This window comes from Rhynchophorus ferrugineus, unplaced genomic scaffold, assembly GCF_030347505.1.
Source record: "Rhynchophorus ferrugineus isolate W39M unplaced genomic scaffold, kcgeb_rfMv2 rfM6, whole genome shotgun sequence".
Taxonomy (NCBI): Eukaryota; Metazoa; Arthropoda; class Insecta; order Coleoptera; family Curculionidae; genus Rhynchophorus; species Rhynchophorus ferrugineus.
In genome coordinates this window covers 10972051-10991412 of record NW_027472585.1, presented here as the reverse complement: position 1 = coordinate 10991412, position 19362 = coordinate 10972051, and the positions used below count along the sequence as shown (strand labels likewise).

The 19362-nt window shown below is 33.1% G+C and overlaps 1 protein-coding gene across 6 annotated transcripts in view; it reads right to left on the bottom strand.

Annotated features, from left to right (window-relative positions):
• The window catches only part of LOC143199159 (nephrin), an 891666-nt gene that overhangs the window by 483339 nt on the left and 388965 nt on the right, over nt 1-19362 (bottom strand). For all 6 annotated transcript variants that reach the window (XM_076408969.1, XM_076408968.1, XM_076408964.1 and 3 more), the window contains exon 2: nt 6767-6953. In XM_076408969.1, coding sequence (XP_076265084.1) covers nt 6767-6953 — 187 coding nt within the window. The remainder of the gene's footprint in view (nt 1-6766; nt 6954-19362) is intronic.

The following is a 19362-nucleotide window of genomic DNA, read 5'->3' as shown; positions in this document are numbered from 1 at the left end:
AAAGTTTCATATTGATTATTGTAAGCCGTAAATGTTAGTTTATTAATATTTTACAGCACTTTCGAAAGTACTCTGAGAGCTTGAGCTGAACTTTTGTTAAATAAGTCTCGAAATATTTGCTCTTGCGAAACGTTAGTTATCAATGACTCATCAAAATCTGCATTCTGAAATAAATCTCCGCATTTGTAATTGAACTGAATTTAAAAATACAATTGAATTTGATTGTTACATGATTAGCGTCATGCTTAGATTATTTTGAGAAATGAGAAAGCGTGAAATAAATGAGAGGTTGTTTCACATTTGTTTACATACTTCGCTTTTTTACCAACGGATGTCCTGGATAAAAATACGTGTAATCAGCCATTAGAATCAAATAATTATTTTCATTAAATTTAAGGTTTTCAACTAATTTATTGGATTTTTTTTAATAGTTACATGATGGTTAAATAAAGATAATATTCTCCAGAGACTCTGGAAACTAAGGTGGTTTGTATGAATATATCGTAAGTACTATCATGTTTTCTTAGAAATATTTATGGAAAAATTATGTATAATAGAAAGGGAGACAGCAAATCCAACTTTAGCCCTAGTGTTTCTACCCAAAAAATTCTTACTGATTATTGTAAGCCGTAATTGTTAATTTATTAATATTTTATAGCCCTCTGGAAAGTACTCTGTGAGCTCGAGCTGAGCTCTTGTCAAATAAGTCTCGAAATTTGTTATCTGTGTTAAAATATTTGGTCTTCCGAAACGTTAGCTGTCAATGATTCACCAAAATCTCCATTCTGAAATCATTGGAACCAAAACGGAGAGTCTTGACATCAGCAGTACAACTTACGGAACAGCACTGCACTGCAATAAGTTTATGAAGAGGTTTACTCAGCGTCGGCATTATATATCTCCAAATTTGTAATTGAACTGAATTTAAGAATACAAATGAATTTGATTGTTGCATAATTAGCGCCACGATTATTTTGAGAAATGAAAGTGAAATAAATGAGAGGTTATTTCACAGTTGTTTATATATTTCGTGTTTTTACCAACCGATATCTATCCTGGATGAAAATAAGTGTAATCAGCCAACAGAATCAAATAATTATTTTCATTAAATTTAAGGTTTTCAACTAATTTATTGGAATATTATTTCTAAAATGTCTGAATGAGATCATGATAACCTATACATGTATTCAAATTACATTAATAATAGTTGGATACAATGATGGAGAATAATTATGGACTTCCGTCGGTAGGCAAATGCATCTCCATTGATCGCGCCGAGTGGTGAAAAAATTAAAACAATGGCGGCCTCGATTTCTCGACCGCCGCGTTCTCGCCCCTTCCTCCTTCCGTAGCCGACATGATAAAGTGGCGCAGAGAATCAAACCGCGAAAGAATTACCCCGATAAGCGCATTTCCAGATAAAAGATCGTCTTTTTGTCTCCGCGTCCCGGGCTCGTTCGCCCACCCTCCGCCGCATCGTCTCGGCACCGTCGACATTTTACCGCTCTTCAGCACTTGGTGGAAAAAGCCCCATAAATCCTACCGTACGGACGAGAGATAGAACGAAACAAACAAATTGGAAAACACGCGTATATGTAGATCATTATAAATTCAGCGTATTTTTCACCCTTGCTCCGTGACATTCCCCATCTCTCCGTCTCCGTCTCGCGCGGTGTGACACGCGGAAGGCGGACGGATCCCTCGCGCGCCTCCTCGCCCCCCGCCCATTCGACATTTGGTGGTGGTTCGTTCGCACCGAAAGCACGTACGTGGACTTACGTGTCCGCCAGGAGAGAGGGTAATAAATAAGGATGATAATCCTTAAATTGACTAAACACGTCAGTTGAAAATAGTTGAGCTTAATTGCAGAGCGGGTTATCGGTGACCAACAGTGGTGTTTTTTTAGTTCTTGATGGAAATTCATTTTCTCGAACTGGAGTCGGAACTTTATGGAAATGTTCGGCTCTAAAATGGCATACACAAATAAAAAAATATACATGAATAATTTATAACTTGTTTATCCCTTTTGCATAACATCTTATTCTATATAGATTATTTTTATGAGTTTTCAGTATACATATTTTTTGTCGAAGAACTTTATTACATAATAAACCGAATTTACTGTTATGAGAGGCATTTTCGAAATAAACATAAGACAAATTCTGTTTTATTTGTCCTTTTTTTTTTAATAGTTGAATAAGTTATAACGGCGAATCATGCCAAAAAATATTAAATTGGGTTATATTTCATTTTTTATAAATATACTGTTTCCATCATGTCAGAGAGTACTTTACAAATTGATATTAAGAATAATATCAGCAATATTTAAACGGAAATGATATAAAATGAATGATCTTAGATTATATTCAGTGGCAAATATATTATGGCCAGTATCCAGTGGCCATAAATATACTAAAATTCCTATATATTTATCATATCACTCAATAACTACACAGCCCTATTGCTAAATCTATATGATTTTTAGATAGTCTCATTGTCGAGTAATTTTATACAAAATAATGTATCATATTAAAACAGTGGGTGTTTCATTTAAGAAAATATGCTGAGGATAAGTAGCGGTTATATCATAAATAGAGAAAGATAAGAAATATATATCAGTCACACATAATTTTCAATGAATCTACCACATTAGGATATACAATGAACGATGCTTCAAATAATTACGCAATAAATAGAAAAGATAAATGAAACCATCTCTATATCTGAATATGATTACTTTAAAATTATAGCAATATATAGATTTTTTAATTAGAAGTTTTGTTTGAATTTATTGAAGTTATTTTAGGACACATGTTGTTCAATCAGTCTAATAACTAATTAGATTATTGGTAAAGTATATTTTTTCTAACAAAATTAAATTATCAAGTTTTTTATAACTTAGATCGTAAATATATCGTTTTATAACTTAGATCTTAGATTATACAAGTAAATGCTAGTTATAATACCATTGAATTGAATTGATCGAAGGTATATTACCTGTCAATATTTAAAAATTATTATTATTCTCTTCAAAATAGTTCAAACTATAAAACTTATCGATTATTTAGAGAAAACGATGTCAATTAAATATGTTCTAATATTGAATCTCTTATATGTAAAAGTAAATTCAAATCTAATTTGTTTAACAGGTGTTTCAAAAAAACATTTTAACACTTTCACTTTAACGGAATATCAAAAGATTGATAACACCATTTAAATGAATTCGCGAACCCATTTCAATGTATCCTATGAATACTATGGTCATACGTTTGGAAGACAATAGTCGTCAGGATATATTAAATGTACAGATATATAATAGATAAATATAAAAGTGGTACTATTCACTCCTAAAGTTAAAAATTACTACTCCATGAAAATGGAGATTACTAATAGCCATTTTTCCATATTTAGCTCTTTTACTTTCGAAATGACAAATATGCTGCGCAAACTTATTAAAAATCATGAGCTATTTATAAATATGAGTTTTTTTAAAATAATGCCAATAATGCAATTGTGCTGCTCCACTCCCTGATGTTCATTAAATCCCTAAACATATCAAGATAAGAACGACCTATTTCACCATACGGCATTATTAAGGAACTAAACATCGACTGTAATATAGCCTAGAACCAGTTAAATAAGATTGAGTAGCAACTCCATGAATTAACAGGGACAGACATAATGAACCTCTACTGAAACAAAACGAATTTAAGCTTATTTCAAAGCATATAATCACGGAGGATGAACATGGACGACAATATATAATAACGTCAAAATAAGTATAAATAAGTAAAAAAAAACTTGGATAAATTCAGGAGAAGCTTTAAAAACAGCTACAAAGCCCACAGTGACGCCAGGAAAGATGAAGACAATCAAAAATTCTACAGTAACGGAATTATTAAATTAAAACAACCCAAATTACTTTTTCTCCAACTCTTTATTTATTGAAAGTTATTAATTGAATTCAGTTTGAGAACCACACCCATAATACGATGCAAAAACAACTTTTACTTCGGACACTGAACCAATATTTTAGACATAAAATTCGCTCTTCAAAATCTTTTAGCTACAAACCATAAAACATTCAATGATCCCTAATTAGTAATGATTCCATTACATATCAAAATAACCATATTTGAATCTCAAAACCCAGCATTTATCAGGAGCTTCAGATAGGGAAAGGTCCACTCGAAATTCTAATATAATACAATTAGTTTTTGTAGCAATATTCTACATAAAATACTAATAGAGATAAATGGGATATGCCGTTGTGAGAAAAGAAAATCGCTCCTAACGTATGATCCGGGAAAGTTGCTTCTTCTCAATAAACACGATGTTCTTGCTATCACACCACTTCTATATATTATTCACAAAAAGTCGTTTTTGCCATAGCAGTATGTGATGATTTCGCTCACCTTTCGTTCATGTTCATAATAAACATATCCAAACCATTGTAATCTGCGTCTATGAAATTGTTCCTCAACCCTACACTGATAGTTTAATTTCAAATGTGATCTCAAAGAGAAGCTTGTAGAATTTGCGTTGAGTATCGCATTTGAAACACTTCAAGCAGAAAGTAATAGAATGTTATATGTATTATATATGCCCATATCTGTATACCACAAAATTGCAAGATTAAATAATATTTAATACAGTTTTTATATTGATGTAAAACAACCAACAGGATCCACGACTCATATTAACTTTTCGCTGATGTCTAAACCTGACTGAATACAGCGTAACAAGTAAAATTTACTTCAAAACTACCTCTCCATCAATTTCAGTTCGTTTGCCTAGCTTATTTGCTAACGACAAGCAAAAACAACGGCCAAAAACTTCCTTCTAACAGCCGCAACGGTCCCTTTGATGTCGACGTGTAGGTGGTTCGTTCCTCGTTCCCGGTTCCAGCCAACCTTATCCCGGTATCTTACTTCTGTTTACTTGTAAACATTTTTACGCTCGCTGTAGTCCCGTATGTTCACGCGACGTTCCTGGGTAACCGGCACAAAAGTGCTTAATCAGCCGTGAAAGAGACCGTTGCAGCGTAGGGAGTTTACGATGCAAGACGCTGTCCATAAAGTTGACTGAGAGGATAATTTCGAAATGGGGGATGGGGGTGATGGGAGGTATGCAGATGACGGGCATATGGGAAACGGAGCGAGCATAGTCTGGTGTTCTTCTGGTTCACGTTTTATACGCGCTCAGATCGACTGCAGTTTGATGACGGTCGTAAAACGGTCGAGGATTTCTTTGGGCCGAGAGCAATCGCGTTTAATAAACAGCTTTTATGCAGATGAAAATGTGAAAATAGCTATTTTATTGGAGCGTATATGGGCATGTGCGTTGGAATATTAGAATTTGGTGATGAAATTTCTTTACTTAGTGTAATTAGTTCGAAAAGAAATATATAAAATGTTTTACATACATGATATGAATTTATCAACAAAAAATAAACGCTTGCCATTATATGTAAATTATATTCAATGGTCAAGATCAGATCGTAAAGATATGGCCATATTTATGTTTACAGTTGCATTTTTAAAATGTTTTACCAAGCTGAATTAGATGTTTTTTCAAGAAAACTAACCACAAAGTAAGAATAACGATATCTAAACCCGGAAAGTCAACAAATGAAGACTCATCTTACTTATTTAATCTCATTTAAAAACTTCAATTCTAATTTAAAACAATTAAAGCCACTAACAGACTTATAGTTAATTACTGACCATATTCATAGAATTACGGATGTAATTGGAAGGTAATAAGAAGAGTCAACTGTTTGTTCCAATATTTTTAAAAATGTGGCATAGGCTCTTCATAAGGCGTGGTATGAGTGTCTTACTTTTAAATTAAGATGTTACAGTTTTGAAAAATTATTATAATCATATATTTCACATAGCGCCTTTAGGCTCATGAATGAGGAGTATTTTGGGGCTAACCCTTTACCGGAAGTATACCAGGAGTCTTCCTTAGCTGCAACATGATACAATAGCTACTTTTTATGGCGATAATTTCATAATGGCTGCATATAAGTAAGGAACAAGAGGAAAGAGCTATACAACTTGCAAACGTCACTAAACAAAATTGTTAGTTGAACCAAACTATGTAGAATCAGTCACTAACTCTGTCCAAGCCAATTTTACATATAATGCAAATCAACACAACTCTATAAAATAATATTGCCAAATTGCATCGAGCAGAGATAAAGTAAGACAGGAATTAAAAATAGAAAAATATATTGGCTGTGAAAAATCTAATTTGGCCAATAAGATTCTACAGTATAAGAATATCCTTAAGCATATATGGATATATAGTAATTTTCACAACTGTTATTTAGCAGCGAACGGCTATTATGTCACAAGTCGACACATATTTGACGTAGACATCAAATTAAAACAACAAGTAAAATCTAAAATGAATCAAAAATATAATACGAATTAGAAAAAAAGGTAATTGCATTTAAAGTGTTTTTAACAAAGTATAATCAAGAAGTGATAGATTAAATTAATAATAAATAATGAATTTGTTATACTGATTTTATTTGATTTCGTAATTTAACTAAACACCTAATCTGATTAAATTTATAATTATGATATGTAGTTGTGATATTTCATTGTTGAAATAAATTATTCTATACAAACAGCCACTATTGAAACAGGACAACGTCAGTCAGGTATTCTAGTATCAATATTTAATGTTGAATATTGGAAGCCTATTAGAGCCAAGAATTGGATATCAACAATGATGTTCCGACATCAGCACTAACCTTTCTTTGGCGTCTCCCTCAGGTCTCCTTATCGTTCCCGCATGACTCAGAACGTATATCCTAGATGTATCCTTGTACCATTTTACGCTGTGCAGTTTTCCACATAGCCCAGGATTGACTGGACATGGCAATCGGGCATTGGTACCAACATGGGCAAACATGTCCTTGGTTTTGGTGCCGGCACCAGCTAAAACAAAATAGAAATATGATCATCTCCATTTGAGTCATGAACTAATGCAAAAAATTTGCACACAAATGGTCAAATGTAGAATATTTTATGTAAAGTTATGCAAACTAACGTAAGTTATTTCCAAAATTCATATCACTTCTGTATTTCAACTTTTAATATTCACTATATAATATTTTTTAACTCAGAATTTTAGCTTATAACGTATTTCAAAACGGTTTAAAAGCTGTGACTTTAGTATCAACAACAAGGAACGGTTTCAATGACCAAGACAAAGACATCCACACCGACACCGAAGCGAAATATCCATGGTTATAAAACTTGCTGTGCCGAAGTTGAGATCAGCAATGTATAGTATATTACCAGCTGCTAAAGCCGAATTAAACTATTACTACTGTTGTCAACCGCTGTCAATTGAACATAAAGCTCGACCATATATTGCAAAGCGTAAATACACAATTACAGCCAGAACAGAAAGTTCTACCACTCAATAAAATATTTCTTTAGGAATTTTATCAAAAGAAGACCAAAGAGAGATATGGATTTCTGTTCTAGTACTTCTAAAAAGTACTGTGTACATAATTTAATCGTTATATGTTTACACCATCGTATTCTTCATCTACCTGTTATTTTCATCTGTGTGTGAGGGCAAAAATGTATATACGTATATGTTTATATCTAAAAAATAAAGAGAACATATTGAAATAGTTGAAGGAAAAGGAGAGCAACAAAGAGGAAACAAGCAAACAACTAGTCAAAATCAGGAAGGAAAATGAAAAACTGTATATTCAGAATAATATAACAGGTAAATTAAAAAATCTCCGGCCTGACACATAGATGGCACTACTATAATTAAATCTATATGTTTTTAGTTAGCCCTAACCCTCGAAAGATACGTGTAAAAATTTGACTGCTGTCGGATCATTAGTTATCATCAAGGATCAACCATCAACGATTGGTATGCTAAGTTTAGACGTGGTGAAATGAGCTCCGACGCCCAAAAGTGGTTGTTACCGACGAAAACCGTAAATTGAACATCGTATCATTCGCGAATATTTGGGTATGAGAAGGCTCTGTGCAAAGTGGGTGCCGCGCGAGCTTACATTTGACCAAAAACAACGACGAGTTCATGATTCGAAGAAATGTTTGAAGATGATCAAGCGTTATAAACTCGAGTTTTTGCGTGGATATGTGACAATGGATGAATCATGGCTCCATCATTGCATCTCAGTCATCCGAGTGGACTGCACACAATGAATATGCAATGTTATGGCGTCTGTATTTTGGGATGCGCATGGAATATTTTTCATTGACAACCTTGAAAAAGGAACGACAATCAACAGCGACTATTACATAGCGTTATTGAACATTTTGAAGGAGCAAATCGCCGAAAAACGGCCGCATTTGCAGAAAAAGATAGTGCTGCTTCATCAAGACAATGATCACAAGTCAAGTGTCACAAGTGAGTGAAATTGGGCTTCCAATTGTTTCCTCATCCACCGTATTTTCCATATCTGGCCCTCAGCGACTATTTCCTGTTCTCAGATTTCGAAAAAATGCTCGCTGGAAAGAAATTTTCGTTGAATGAAGAGGTGATAGCGGTAACTGAGGACTATTTTGAAGTCAAGGCCAAATTGTACTACAAAAATGGTATCGAAGAGTTGGAGGGTTTCCATAATCACCCTTGAAGTGAATTATGTTGAATAAAAAAACTAATATTCCAAAAAATTTCCAATGTGTTTTACTATGGTATGCCCAAGACTTTTCAATTGACTTATTATTTCATATGAAAAAAATACGAATAAGAAACATAATAAGCTGGGTTAAGAAAAAACTGGATTGGATATACTAGTAGTAGCCTATAAATAGGGGCCTAGCGTTTATGAAATGTGTAAAGGGTTATGCGCTTATCTATACTGTATAGTTAGTGTATCCAGAAAGATTATTACAAATAAAGGTGAGAAAAGGAAAATTAAAGAATAGTTTATTAGTATAATAATAGAACACTCTTCAGCCCAAGATATGATTTTTAATAAAGAGAAGTTCTGCATATAACATGGGTAACTGATGGAGCTGAAGGAAAATTATGTATTGTGGGAAATCTCTACAGTAGAACAGAATAGACGTGTTAATGATAACGGAAAAAGAACTCTTCATTTTTGCATTAAACGTCACATGTAGGTGTATCAATATTTTGTAATACGGCCCTGAGTAACCAGTCATGTATTTTAAAATTACATGTATGGTGAACGAGTGAGATAGGTTGGTTTGTTTTCTAATAAATTCTTATTTTTCTTTCTTATTAAAGACTTTTTATTTCTAAACCCTTTTACATTCTATAACTGGCTTAATCCGTAGATTTGCGGTGAGATCATAAAGCTGTTTGAAACTTTATATATTCTTAATCTTCTTAATTCATATCATTAATCGCAATCAAATTAATTATTTAGAAACATGATCCCACAGTTATTCGAAACGTTTCTTGTCAGTCAAAAAATTTAAAGCTTTGAAAAAATCCCTAGCTTGAAGCACACATGCTACAGTTTAAGGTGTAAGGTGGCCAAAGGCAAATTGCAGTAACTTAATTTCTTATGGAATCGGAAATCACTAACATTTCAAAAACCATTCCCTAGAGGGGTACCATTGGAAATTTTGCTGTAAAGACAGAAACACAACACAGTATAACGAGCACGTAAATTCCTGTAACCGTTTCTTTAGGAGGGAGGTAATATGTAATTCAGTCATCAGGTCTAAAACTATCTGAATGGTGAACGAGTTAGACAGATTGCTCTGTTTTCTAATACACAAGAACCCTCAATGTTACTTTGTATCGCCGTTCAATCAGTTGCCTCTATTTAACCGAGAGCTCTGCTGCAAAAAACAGTCAATTTTGATTTGGTCATCATCAAATTAATTTCGTTCTTTTATGCCAAACAGGTAAGTTTGAGAAAGAACAGTTTTTACATTTTAAGTTGAAATTATAAAGAAACTTTCTAAAGTGACGGGAACTATATACAGAAAAAAACCCTAACATTAGCTACAAGGAGCCCCCCTTCGCACTCTAGACTTCTCCCCGTTATCTCCCCTCAAAATTTATTTGATTTTAAATCAAGTTAAAACCGATTCCCGATGCGGAATTTTCAATGATATATCGCGAGGCTGGGACCGCAACCGAGCACGTCCACTTTATATTCAGTGATCGGATGGCGAATAAGAAAGACGAGGAACTAGACAACAGCGCGCGATGGAAGAAGATGGAGGCGACGAGGGAGGGAAGAAAAAACGTGTATAGAGAGGACGACGGGGCGGATCCTGTCGACAAACTTTGATCACAAAACTTGGGCCATTGATAAATCTTTAACAAGTTCTCGAGAAATATGACCAGAACTAGAGCGTGCTGGTCTACCGATGGTAATCCGAAACAAACGATGGCGTCTGTATCGGGAAATGCTATATTGTTCGTTTTTGTATTCGGGAGGTTAACGTTTTCCGACTGAAATATAAATGAATGTTTCGTTATAGTTAGTATTGTCAACATAAACCACTATCAGAAATTACTACACATTTAGTATAAGAAATTGTACTTAAAAAGTGTTCAAATATAAATATACTGACTGATATAGAAAACTGACATTGGTCAGTTTTCTAATAGATAATAACCCTCGATGTAGCTATGTATCATTGTTTATAAATAAAACTGTTTACTGATTAAAATCCTATCCCATTTTATTGCCGACACACTCGGTAGAATTTCGGGAAGGTCATAAGGCTGTTCTCTTTTAAATTAATTATATTAACCAGTTTTGAGAAATATATACTTATGTATTAATCGCGTGCTCGACTTCCTTGAGTATTAATGCAAGTAAAATAGAATAGTAGTAATAAATTAAATTCTAAATTAAGGTTATGCTAAGCATATATAGCGTAAGAGGTAATTAATAAAAAAATAACAGGAATTAAATTAATTATCAAGAAAAGAAAACAGGTTGATATTGGATTGATATCATTCTTCAGTTACTCAAAACGTTCCTTGATGTAGTGTAGCGGACATCGGGCAAAAGCTGAAGCTATAAGGGCACAAAAGGTGAATTTAGGGTGTTCAACGATACTAAGCCATATAGCATCCCAGATAAGAAACAGCCAGGCTTTGAAATACACCAGTAAATGCGAACTGATGTTATATTAACATAGTATTCAGGAATTTGGACAAAAGTTTGCACTTCATGGTGAACGTCAACCAAAGGTTGATTGCAGTAGCTCATTTCTTAACCGTAGATTATTGGAATCTGGAGTCACCAAAGCTAGGAAACAATTCCACAGAGAGGTACTTTTAGGGTAAATTTGGATAAGAATCTGATGGAAGTAACTTTATTTAAATGTTCTTTCTAAATATTTAAAAAATATATAACACCGAACTTACGAAACATTTAATGTTAGGAAAGTAAAATGAACAATAATGATTGATACTGATACTGAATGATATTAATCTTACAAAATTCTCAGAAAATTGCTTCAAGATAGTAGCATTTACATTTAATCGCATGTTACGTTAAAACTACTTCCCCAGCTCTTGGAAACTGGTCCGAATCATTATGATGCTCAAATCAAGAAAAGATCAGAAAACCTTTCTACAGTGTCATCCTATAAGCCTGCTAACTGTGATGTCCAAATTTTTCAAGAAACCATACACCAAGAAACTCGAAGTAATTACAGAAGAGAGCAATAGAGGGCTGTATTTCTCAATATATCTCAAGCCTTTGACAATGTTTGACTAGACTTTAAGTTGAATTGAAAAACCTTCTACCCCATGCGCACTTTCAACTACCAAAGTTAAATCTCACAGATAGACATTTAATTGTGAAAAACTGTGAGGAGTTATATCCAGGTTTTTCACAAGGCCGTGTCCTTGAACCATTGCAATATCTCGTGTATACTATTGTCGTATCGACCTCTACTACTATGGCAACATATGCTGACGATACAGCAACCTCATCATCTCACGAGGATCCAATATCAGCTACAAGGAATCTCCAAGTGACTTCCAATAAAATCCATGTGTGGTTGAAAGTATGGCATATCAAGACGAGTGAGACAAAATCTACTTACAAAACATTCACCCTACTGGACACCATAACGATTGTGATTCTAAATTCCAGTATAAAGTACGATAGAAGAATGTCAGTGCACCCGAATACACTTGCCAAACAATTAAATGGGTGATGTCAGTGACATCCATAGGTTAAAACGTTTACTACTATCTGATACCATCAAATAAGTATTGCCCATAGAGGAGATTGTGAAATTCTAATAGAATAATAGACAATATGTTATTTGAGGGTTATATATCGCTTGCGTGAAGATATTTCTCCAAACAGCAACTATTTCAAGAATACTGGTTTCATATCACTATTTTTCGAATACTTCCCGTGAAAATTTAACAAAATTCATACATTAATATTCGTATGATCTAGTTCCGTTTGACTGACAATTCCCTAAGCTTCACAATTCGTTCGTCGAACTTATTGGGGATATTAAACCTAAATCTATTCCATAAATCGAATTCAATACCTATTATATTTTGAAAAGTGGAAAAATTCATTTAATAATAGGCTAATGATTTTCAGGCAGGTAATTTTCAGCAGATACGTTTTATAATAGCTATGTAGAGGGCTAAAAAAAATATCGCAATTACGAAGCAGTTTTCAAAACTTGCACTTTAATGATAAATATTCCTCTAATTTATTTGTGAATATGACCTATTAATATCCAAATAACTAGTTGTTGTACAATTATAAGTTAATGATATGTGCCGCGTAGCAGTTTTCATTCCCATAAATCGATAATCTCATAAGTAAACCGGTGTATCAGCTCTGACAACTATACTAAAAATATTTTGGTGAACAGTCAATAGTACGTAGCATGATATATTAAAAATGTCATTGAGGAATATATTTTAACATAAGGCATTCTACATAAGACATGGGGATAGACGAAAAAAGTCCTACGCTTATATTTATACTATGTACATATATATAAACAACTGATACATTACAGAATAATTAGGAAGCATGTGTTAACCAGCTGCTCCTTCAGGCACACGATCATCCGAAGAGTTATCTTTCTAAAGAAATCAAAACTTAACATCTTCTAATCTTATTTACGACAGGTGTTTGTCCCGTTTACCCTACGTTCTCCCTGAAAGAACCTTGGCACCTGTCGGTTCATTCCGTAATATCATATACCGTACAGCATATGTCCATATACACAAGATTTTTAATTTTAGATGAGTTAACTAAAAATACGATCATGAAAATCATAATCTATCATTGTTACCATTAGAAAAAATACGATTCATATGCTGATTCTAGCTGATTTTATTACCTGTTCGATAATACTCCAAGAGTCTCTTTTATTTTGTTTCTATATTGTTGTGTATATTCATCATTTATAACAAAAAAATCTAGTGTTAAAAAGGAATCGCTGTATCAAAAAATGAAATATTTCAACATATTGTTCTTAAATATAAGTTAACATAAACATACCCTTAACATAAATTAAGTAAGCATATAAATTATGAATTCATCTTTCATAAAATATTCAGTTCATTCATCTTGGAACTTATAGTGCATAGTGATAATTAAAACGTCATAAAATAGAGGACCTCTGCAAAAGCAACTGTATTTCGATTTTCAGTTTTTAGGACTGAGATATTGAGTAAATTTTTGTCATTCTCTAGGGGAAATTCACGCTCATAGTTTGTGTATTTATGTTTTGCTTCATACTGAGAAAATATTTAAAATTTTATCCTACTTTGCTTTATTCGAAGATAAATAAAACTCTAAATTACAAAAAATTTATTGTTTATACGTTTCAAAATAAAATGATGGGCGAAAATGAAAAACGTCTTCTTGTTGGGTTTGATCAAGTTATGAAAGAAAATCTGTAAACCGGTAGTGCTTTGTAATAGTTACAATAACCATCATAGTTTACCAATGCTTACAAAACAAAAACATTGTTAATATCTAATTTCGAGGGGGGAGGGCATAAGAGGTACAACTAAAAATATCTAGTAAAAACTAGAAATCAACTCTAATAATATTAATTGTATTAACCCATTACAGTTAGGAAATGTATCATTGTATCATTACAAAAACTGAAATAGTTACCATATTTTCTGATATATGACTCTGTACCACAGAAGCACCAAACTAACAACACATAATACCACCAAAACGCGCACATATTTAAAACAATCATCACATCATCCGTCAACAGAACCTAGCACATACACCAATGTTGATATACGAAAAACTGAACCGCAACAAGAACCGGGGAAGAATTTTCTTCGATCGTGAAGCACCGACTGAGGTCTTTCGCACTACCTACGAAGCTACCCCAAGAAGTCCGTCACCTGTCGCGATACCGCTCAGCTCGCCGGAAGTTCGAAGTGCATGGTGTGTGAGTATGTTTTGTTTTTTATGTTTTTGCTACCGGGTGTTGTCCGAAAATGGCTCCTCAACGAATCCCTACAAAGTGCGACGGTGAATCACGAACTGAAACCTGTTCGAAAGTATTTCAGTAATTCGATTTGCACTAAAACGGGACGTTGGTATTTCAACTGATGCCGATATTAACCTAGATTTTTGTTATGTAAGCGCGAGGATTTATGTTATATGTACGACATGCATTTGATACTTTTAATCTTTGATGTTTGCTGATTTTGTCCTTCAATTAATACTGTGGTTTTTTATTTAATCTTTAATCCATTGTTTCAACAAGATTTAAATATGTAACGCGCCTTTAGCAACTTACTTATTTATTTATGTATTACTAATAAGATCTTCAAATGACAGAATCCTCCAATATAGCGTGGAATTCTTAACATACATAAACATTTAATATATTCTAATACATTTTCTACCAAATATTAATAAAATGAAAGGAATAAAATTTTGTAAATCCTAATAAACCCACTAAAATATTGATTCTAGAACCTCTTCCAGATATGTGAAAATCAACTGTTTATTTGTCCCATCAATTAGTACGATTAATAATCCTATAAAAATGTGTGACTTAACACTTGTTATAATTGTTGTTATACATGTTATAAAGATATTTAAAAATTGTTGAAAAAACACCACCTGATAAATTTATATATACTTGCCAATTGATTCACCTTGTATATGTCACCAAAAAAGAATATTATTAGCACACGTTTGGCATTTTTATAACAAAAAAAATATAGCAAATGTTTTTTTGTTTCATTGTATTCGCTTTTCTTAACCCCAAATTAGCATCTACCCATGATATGAAAGAAACTTCCATTTTTTTGTTGGGAACAATCTCATGGGATCACTATTTCTTGAGATTTCTCTTGAGGAAGGCTCTGGCCCAAAGACTTCCATCTGTAGATAATAAAATCATGGTTGAATTATCTCAATCAGATATATATTATCTATCTATGATTTGTTCAATATATAAAGTTCATAATATAGTTATTCCAAATTAGTTAATTTGTATCACAATGTGAAAATACAGGAAATATTCGTATAATACAGTCTCTTTTCTTTCATTAAGTCAATCATGCGAAAATTGAAAATTGCATATTTCTATAGCCTGTCGATATTTTATATTTTTTTTCTTTACTTTGCTCTAAAAAAAACAGACATTAACAGAATACAAAATAATATGACGGTTATCGTTAAGGTATGTTAATACAATAACCTTTTGTAACTTTCAAGTAGCCAAAATATTTGTACAAGCAAGTAAAAATATACAATATAGACTACATAAAATGTAAAACGTTATTTGTATCTCTAAAACGGGATTACATAAATGCTTGTTGTGGCAATTTTAGAATTCAGAAGATGAAAATATAAAAGAAAATACATTTTTAAACTCTTAATTAAAATACCGCTTAAATTAAGTTGCATTATATTTTTTCATAATATGATTGTATATTCTGGTGTTGTAATGTTGGCGAAGTTACAGCTGTCAAATATGTAAGCTATATCCATTATTATTGAACCGATATTAAACAATGTATGTAAATTATTTAACTGCGCTGGCATCAGATTTTAAGGCTGACATCACATTAACGTGCTAAAAGGAAATTTGAAAGATACTCTACCCAGCCAATCGCTTTGTGACACCTACGAATTTGATCTTGTCAATGTTACGCACCTTTAAAATGGGTTAATGGATTAATAAAATTCTACTTGAACTTTATCTATTGCAAATACCCCATTTCATAATCACTGCTTAATATGAATTTTAGAATAGCAACGACTGATTTAAAATTGAATGAAATATTGGTAGTAATATCCCTAATAATGGTTCCTGTTTGAAATTAAAGCTGTAAACCGTAAAATATGTAACTCTTAATTATCTGTAAACAATATTAATATTTCATCATTTCATCATCAATCACTGTCAATATATAACTCAAATACAATATACTGCATCAGAGAAAAATTATTACTCAATACGACAACCACCATTTTATAGAGAAGCGATTACTTTCTGCCAAGCTCTTGTATTCGACCAGACAGATATCCGGACATAATTCCGAAGACATTTGAACCGTTTCTGTTACGGTTCGTTGATCAAGTCCGTTCCCACCCTATTGTGTTGGTTTTCTTGGTCGGCATGTGAACCGCCATTGTTTTTCGCACGAACGAACAACTACTAGAAATATGTCATAAAATATTGCAAGCTATTAAGTTATTGCTCCATTTTCCCCCATCGGTGTTTACGTTGTCGATAGCGTCGCCGGGTTTTAATAAGGACATGGATCGTATACCAGAGATAGTGGAAAAGTTGTACTGGATTACTTAGTTTCGAATTAAAATTTTGTTATAGTAATAGTTTAATATTACAGAAGAATACAAAAAGAAGGCTGATACCAATTTCACTAATCACAATCTCTTAACATATTCGCTGCCGATCTGAGATCAAATACTTGCCCCAGAAGCCGACTACTTCTTTTCTGATTACAACAATAAAATATTCCTATAACGTTTTCTAATGGACAGAATACGAAAATTCATTGTTTTTACATACAGAATTATATATATATAATGGGAATGCATAAACTACTAAAATAAGATAAAAAATATTCAGTAGAAAAACGGAAAAAAATTTAAAAAAGTAAATATTACTACAAACAAACAAAAAAAATATTCAAGTAAATTGAGAACTCACAAAATAAATAAAAACCCAATTCAGATAAATCATACGGGGTCACTCATGAATAATTTTTGCGCAGTCTAAACAGTAACCAGAATATCCAGGACATGCAGTGCATACATAAATAGTGCCTTTTCTTTTTTGTAAATAGCAATTTTTACATTGCTTTCTAATTACGTTTCCTGCTTTCATCTCCTCTAGTAATCGAACAAGTTCGCTGGTAACCACTCTGGAAGTAGGTTTGGACGGAGCCTTTAGTAACCTTTTTATGACAGACAAACGAAAGTCGTATAATGGAATAGGATTGCCTCAATATGTATTATAAAGTAAGTTCACGTTTCATATCTATTTTTCCACTTTTAGGACGAAAGAGCCCTGACATATCGATATTCTTCCCGTCATATGCAATTCTGTAATAAAAATCAAAACCATGCACGTAAATGATTCATCTATAGTCTACAGTGTGCACTGCAGAACTAAATACAAAGCTTAGAAAGACCACCGCATACATAACGCGGTGGGACGTAATTGGCTTCAAACGAAAGCTACACATTACGCGCTAGCGCATTATTGGCAACGAACGTGTTAGGAACATAATCGTTTTTCAAATTTATATAAATTTAAGCAACATAACGATAAATAATTTTAGATTTATTCTTATAACCCCGAAACAACTTGTAATATATACTAAGCAAAATATTATTATTTAAAGAAAACAATGTTATTTTACTGCATTTGTATCTTATATATGATTAAAATTCCACGTCAGAAAAAATGTTTTAAAGCAATTAACATAAAGCCGATTAATTTATTTCAACCAGTACGAATATCACATTTGCTTCGCCAAGTGCTGATGTAATAAAAAAAAAAGAAGAACGGAAACAGGAGGAGGACTATCTGAATATAAATTGCTACACGATCGAAAGGCACACCCTCCACCGAAAACAACTATTGAACTCGTCATCTTTCCAATATTTCCCCTCTAATTTATATTCGACCGTCCCCCGATCCCGTCCCCCCACTTCCACCGGGAGGAACAATGCCGGAGCGGCCGAGGACGTGCGTGAAATTCCTCGACGATGGAAAGAAGTCACGGTGGGTTGGTGGCGGAAATCGCGTCTCGGCCGTTCGGACTTTTTCGCTCTTTTGTTGCGTGGGGGGACCGGTGGCGGCAGCGGCAGAAAGGGAAACGACAAAGGATGATCATGCCGACCCAGAATTGTCGGTTCCGCGACCTTGAAATCCGGCGACACCGGCCGCTAGAAAAAAAATCGAATCAGCGGAAGAACCGAATTTGATGCCCCTAATGTTTATTTCTGGTTCGTTGTAAGGTCAAGATCATTGATGAAACACTCCTATTACTTTCCGTTACAATTTCCTGTAAGTGCGACTTCGGCGATCTAATCGTTAAACAAGAAATATTACTTAGCTATGTTGGCTTGAGAAAAAAATAATTTGAATATAAATCTAAATTACTGGTTTTATTTATTGATTATTCTCCACTTTGTGTCATTCGAGGTCACTGGAAGCATTTCGCAACAATTATATATAGCCTTACTTCCACTTTACCCCTGGCTTATCCCCTTAATACACCTTGATATGATCTCAATTCGATAGCGAGTCTGGAAAGTATATATAGACAACTTAGGGATATACAGGTCTTTGAGAAATAGAAGACATCCCTTCTTACACTGTTCAAACACATAGGATTCACATGGTTTAAAGACAATATAACTAATTAACCTACCTTTGTTTTTTAAAAGCATACAATTTTTAAAAGTAAGTTAAAAGTTAATTTAGAAAATTAAGAATAACTTATTATATAATATTTGTATATCGATTACAGATAAATACATATGTATAGACGAGACATGGATATTTCAAAATGGAACATTGGACTGCTCTTTCTAAGACAATAACACAAACAGCGTAAAGTTGACAAAACAAGGGAAGTTGACGGAAGAAGGTAAAAGTTAGAATAAAATTTTATTAGATTTTGTTCTTTGTAATATTATTTAATAACTCATTGCAGATATTTCAGGCTCTGAAAAGAACCTAACATGTTTATAACGTGGTTTGAAAATTAGTTGCCAAATATGGTGGAGCAAATATGGAGGCTGAAAAATGTTACACAGTACATCAGATAGCTGAACAATATGACTCTAGAATATTACGTTTTCCTCACAATCTCTACATATTAAATCCTATTGAATTGATATGA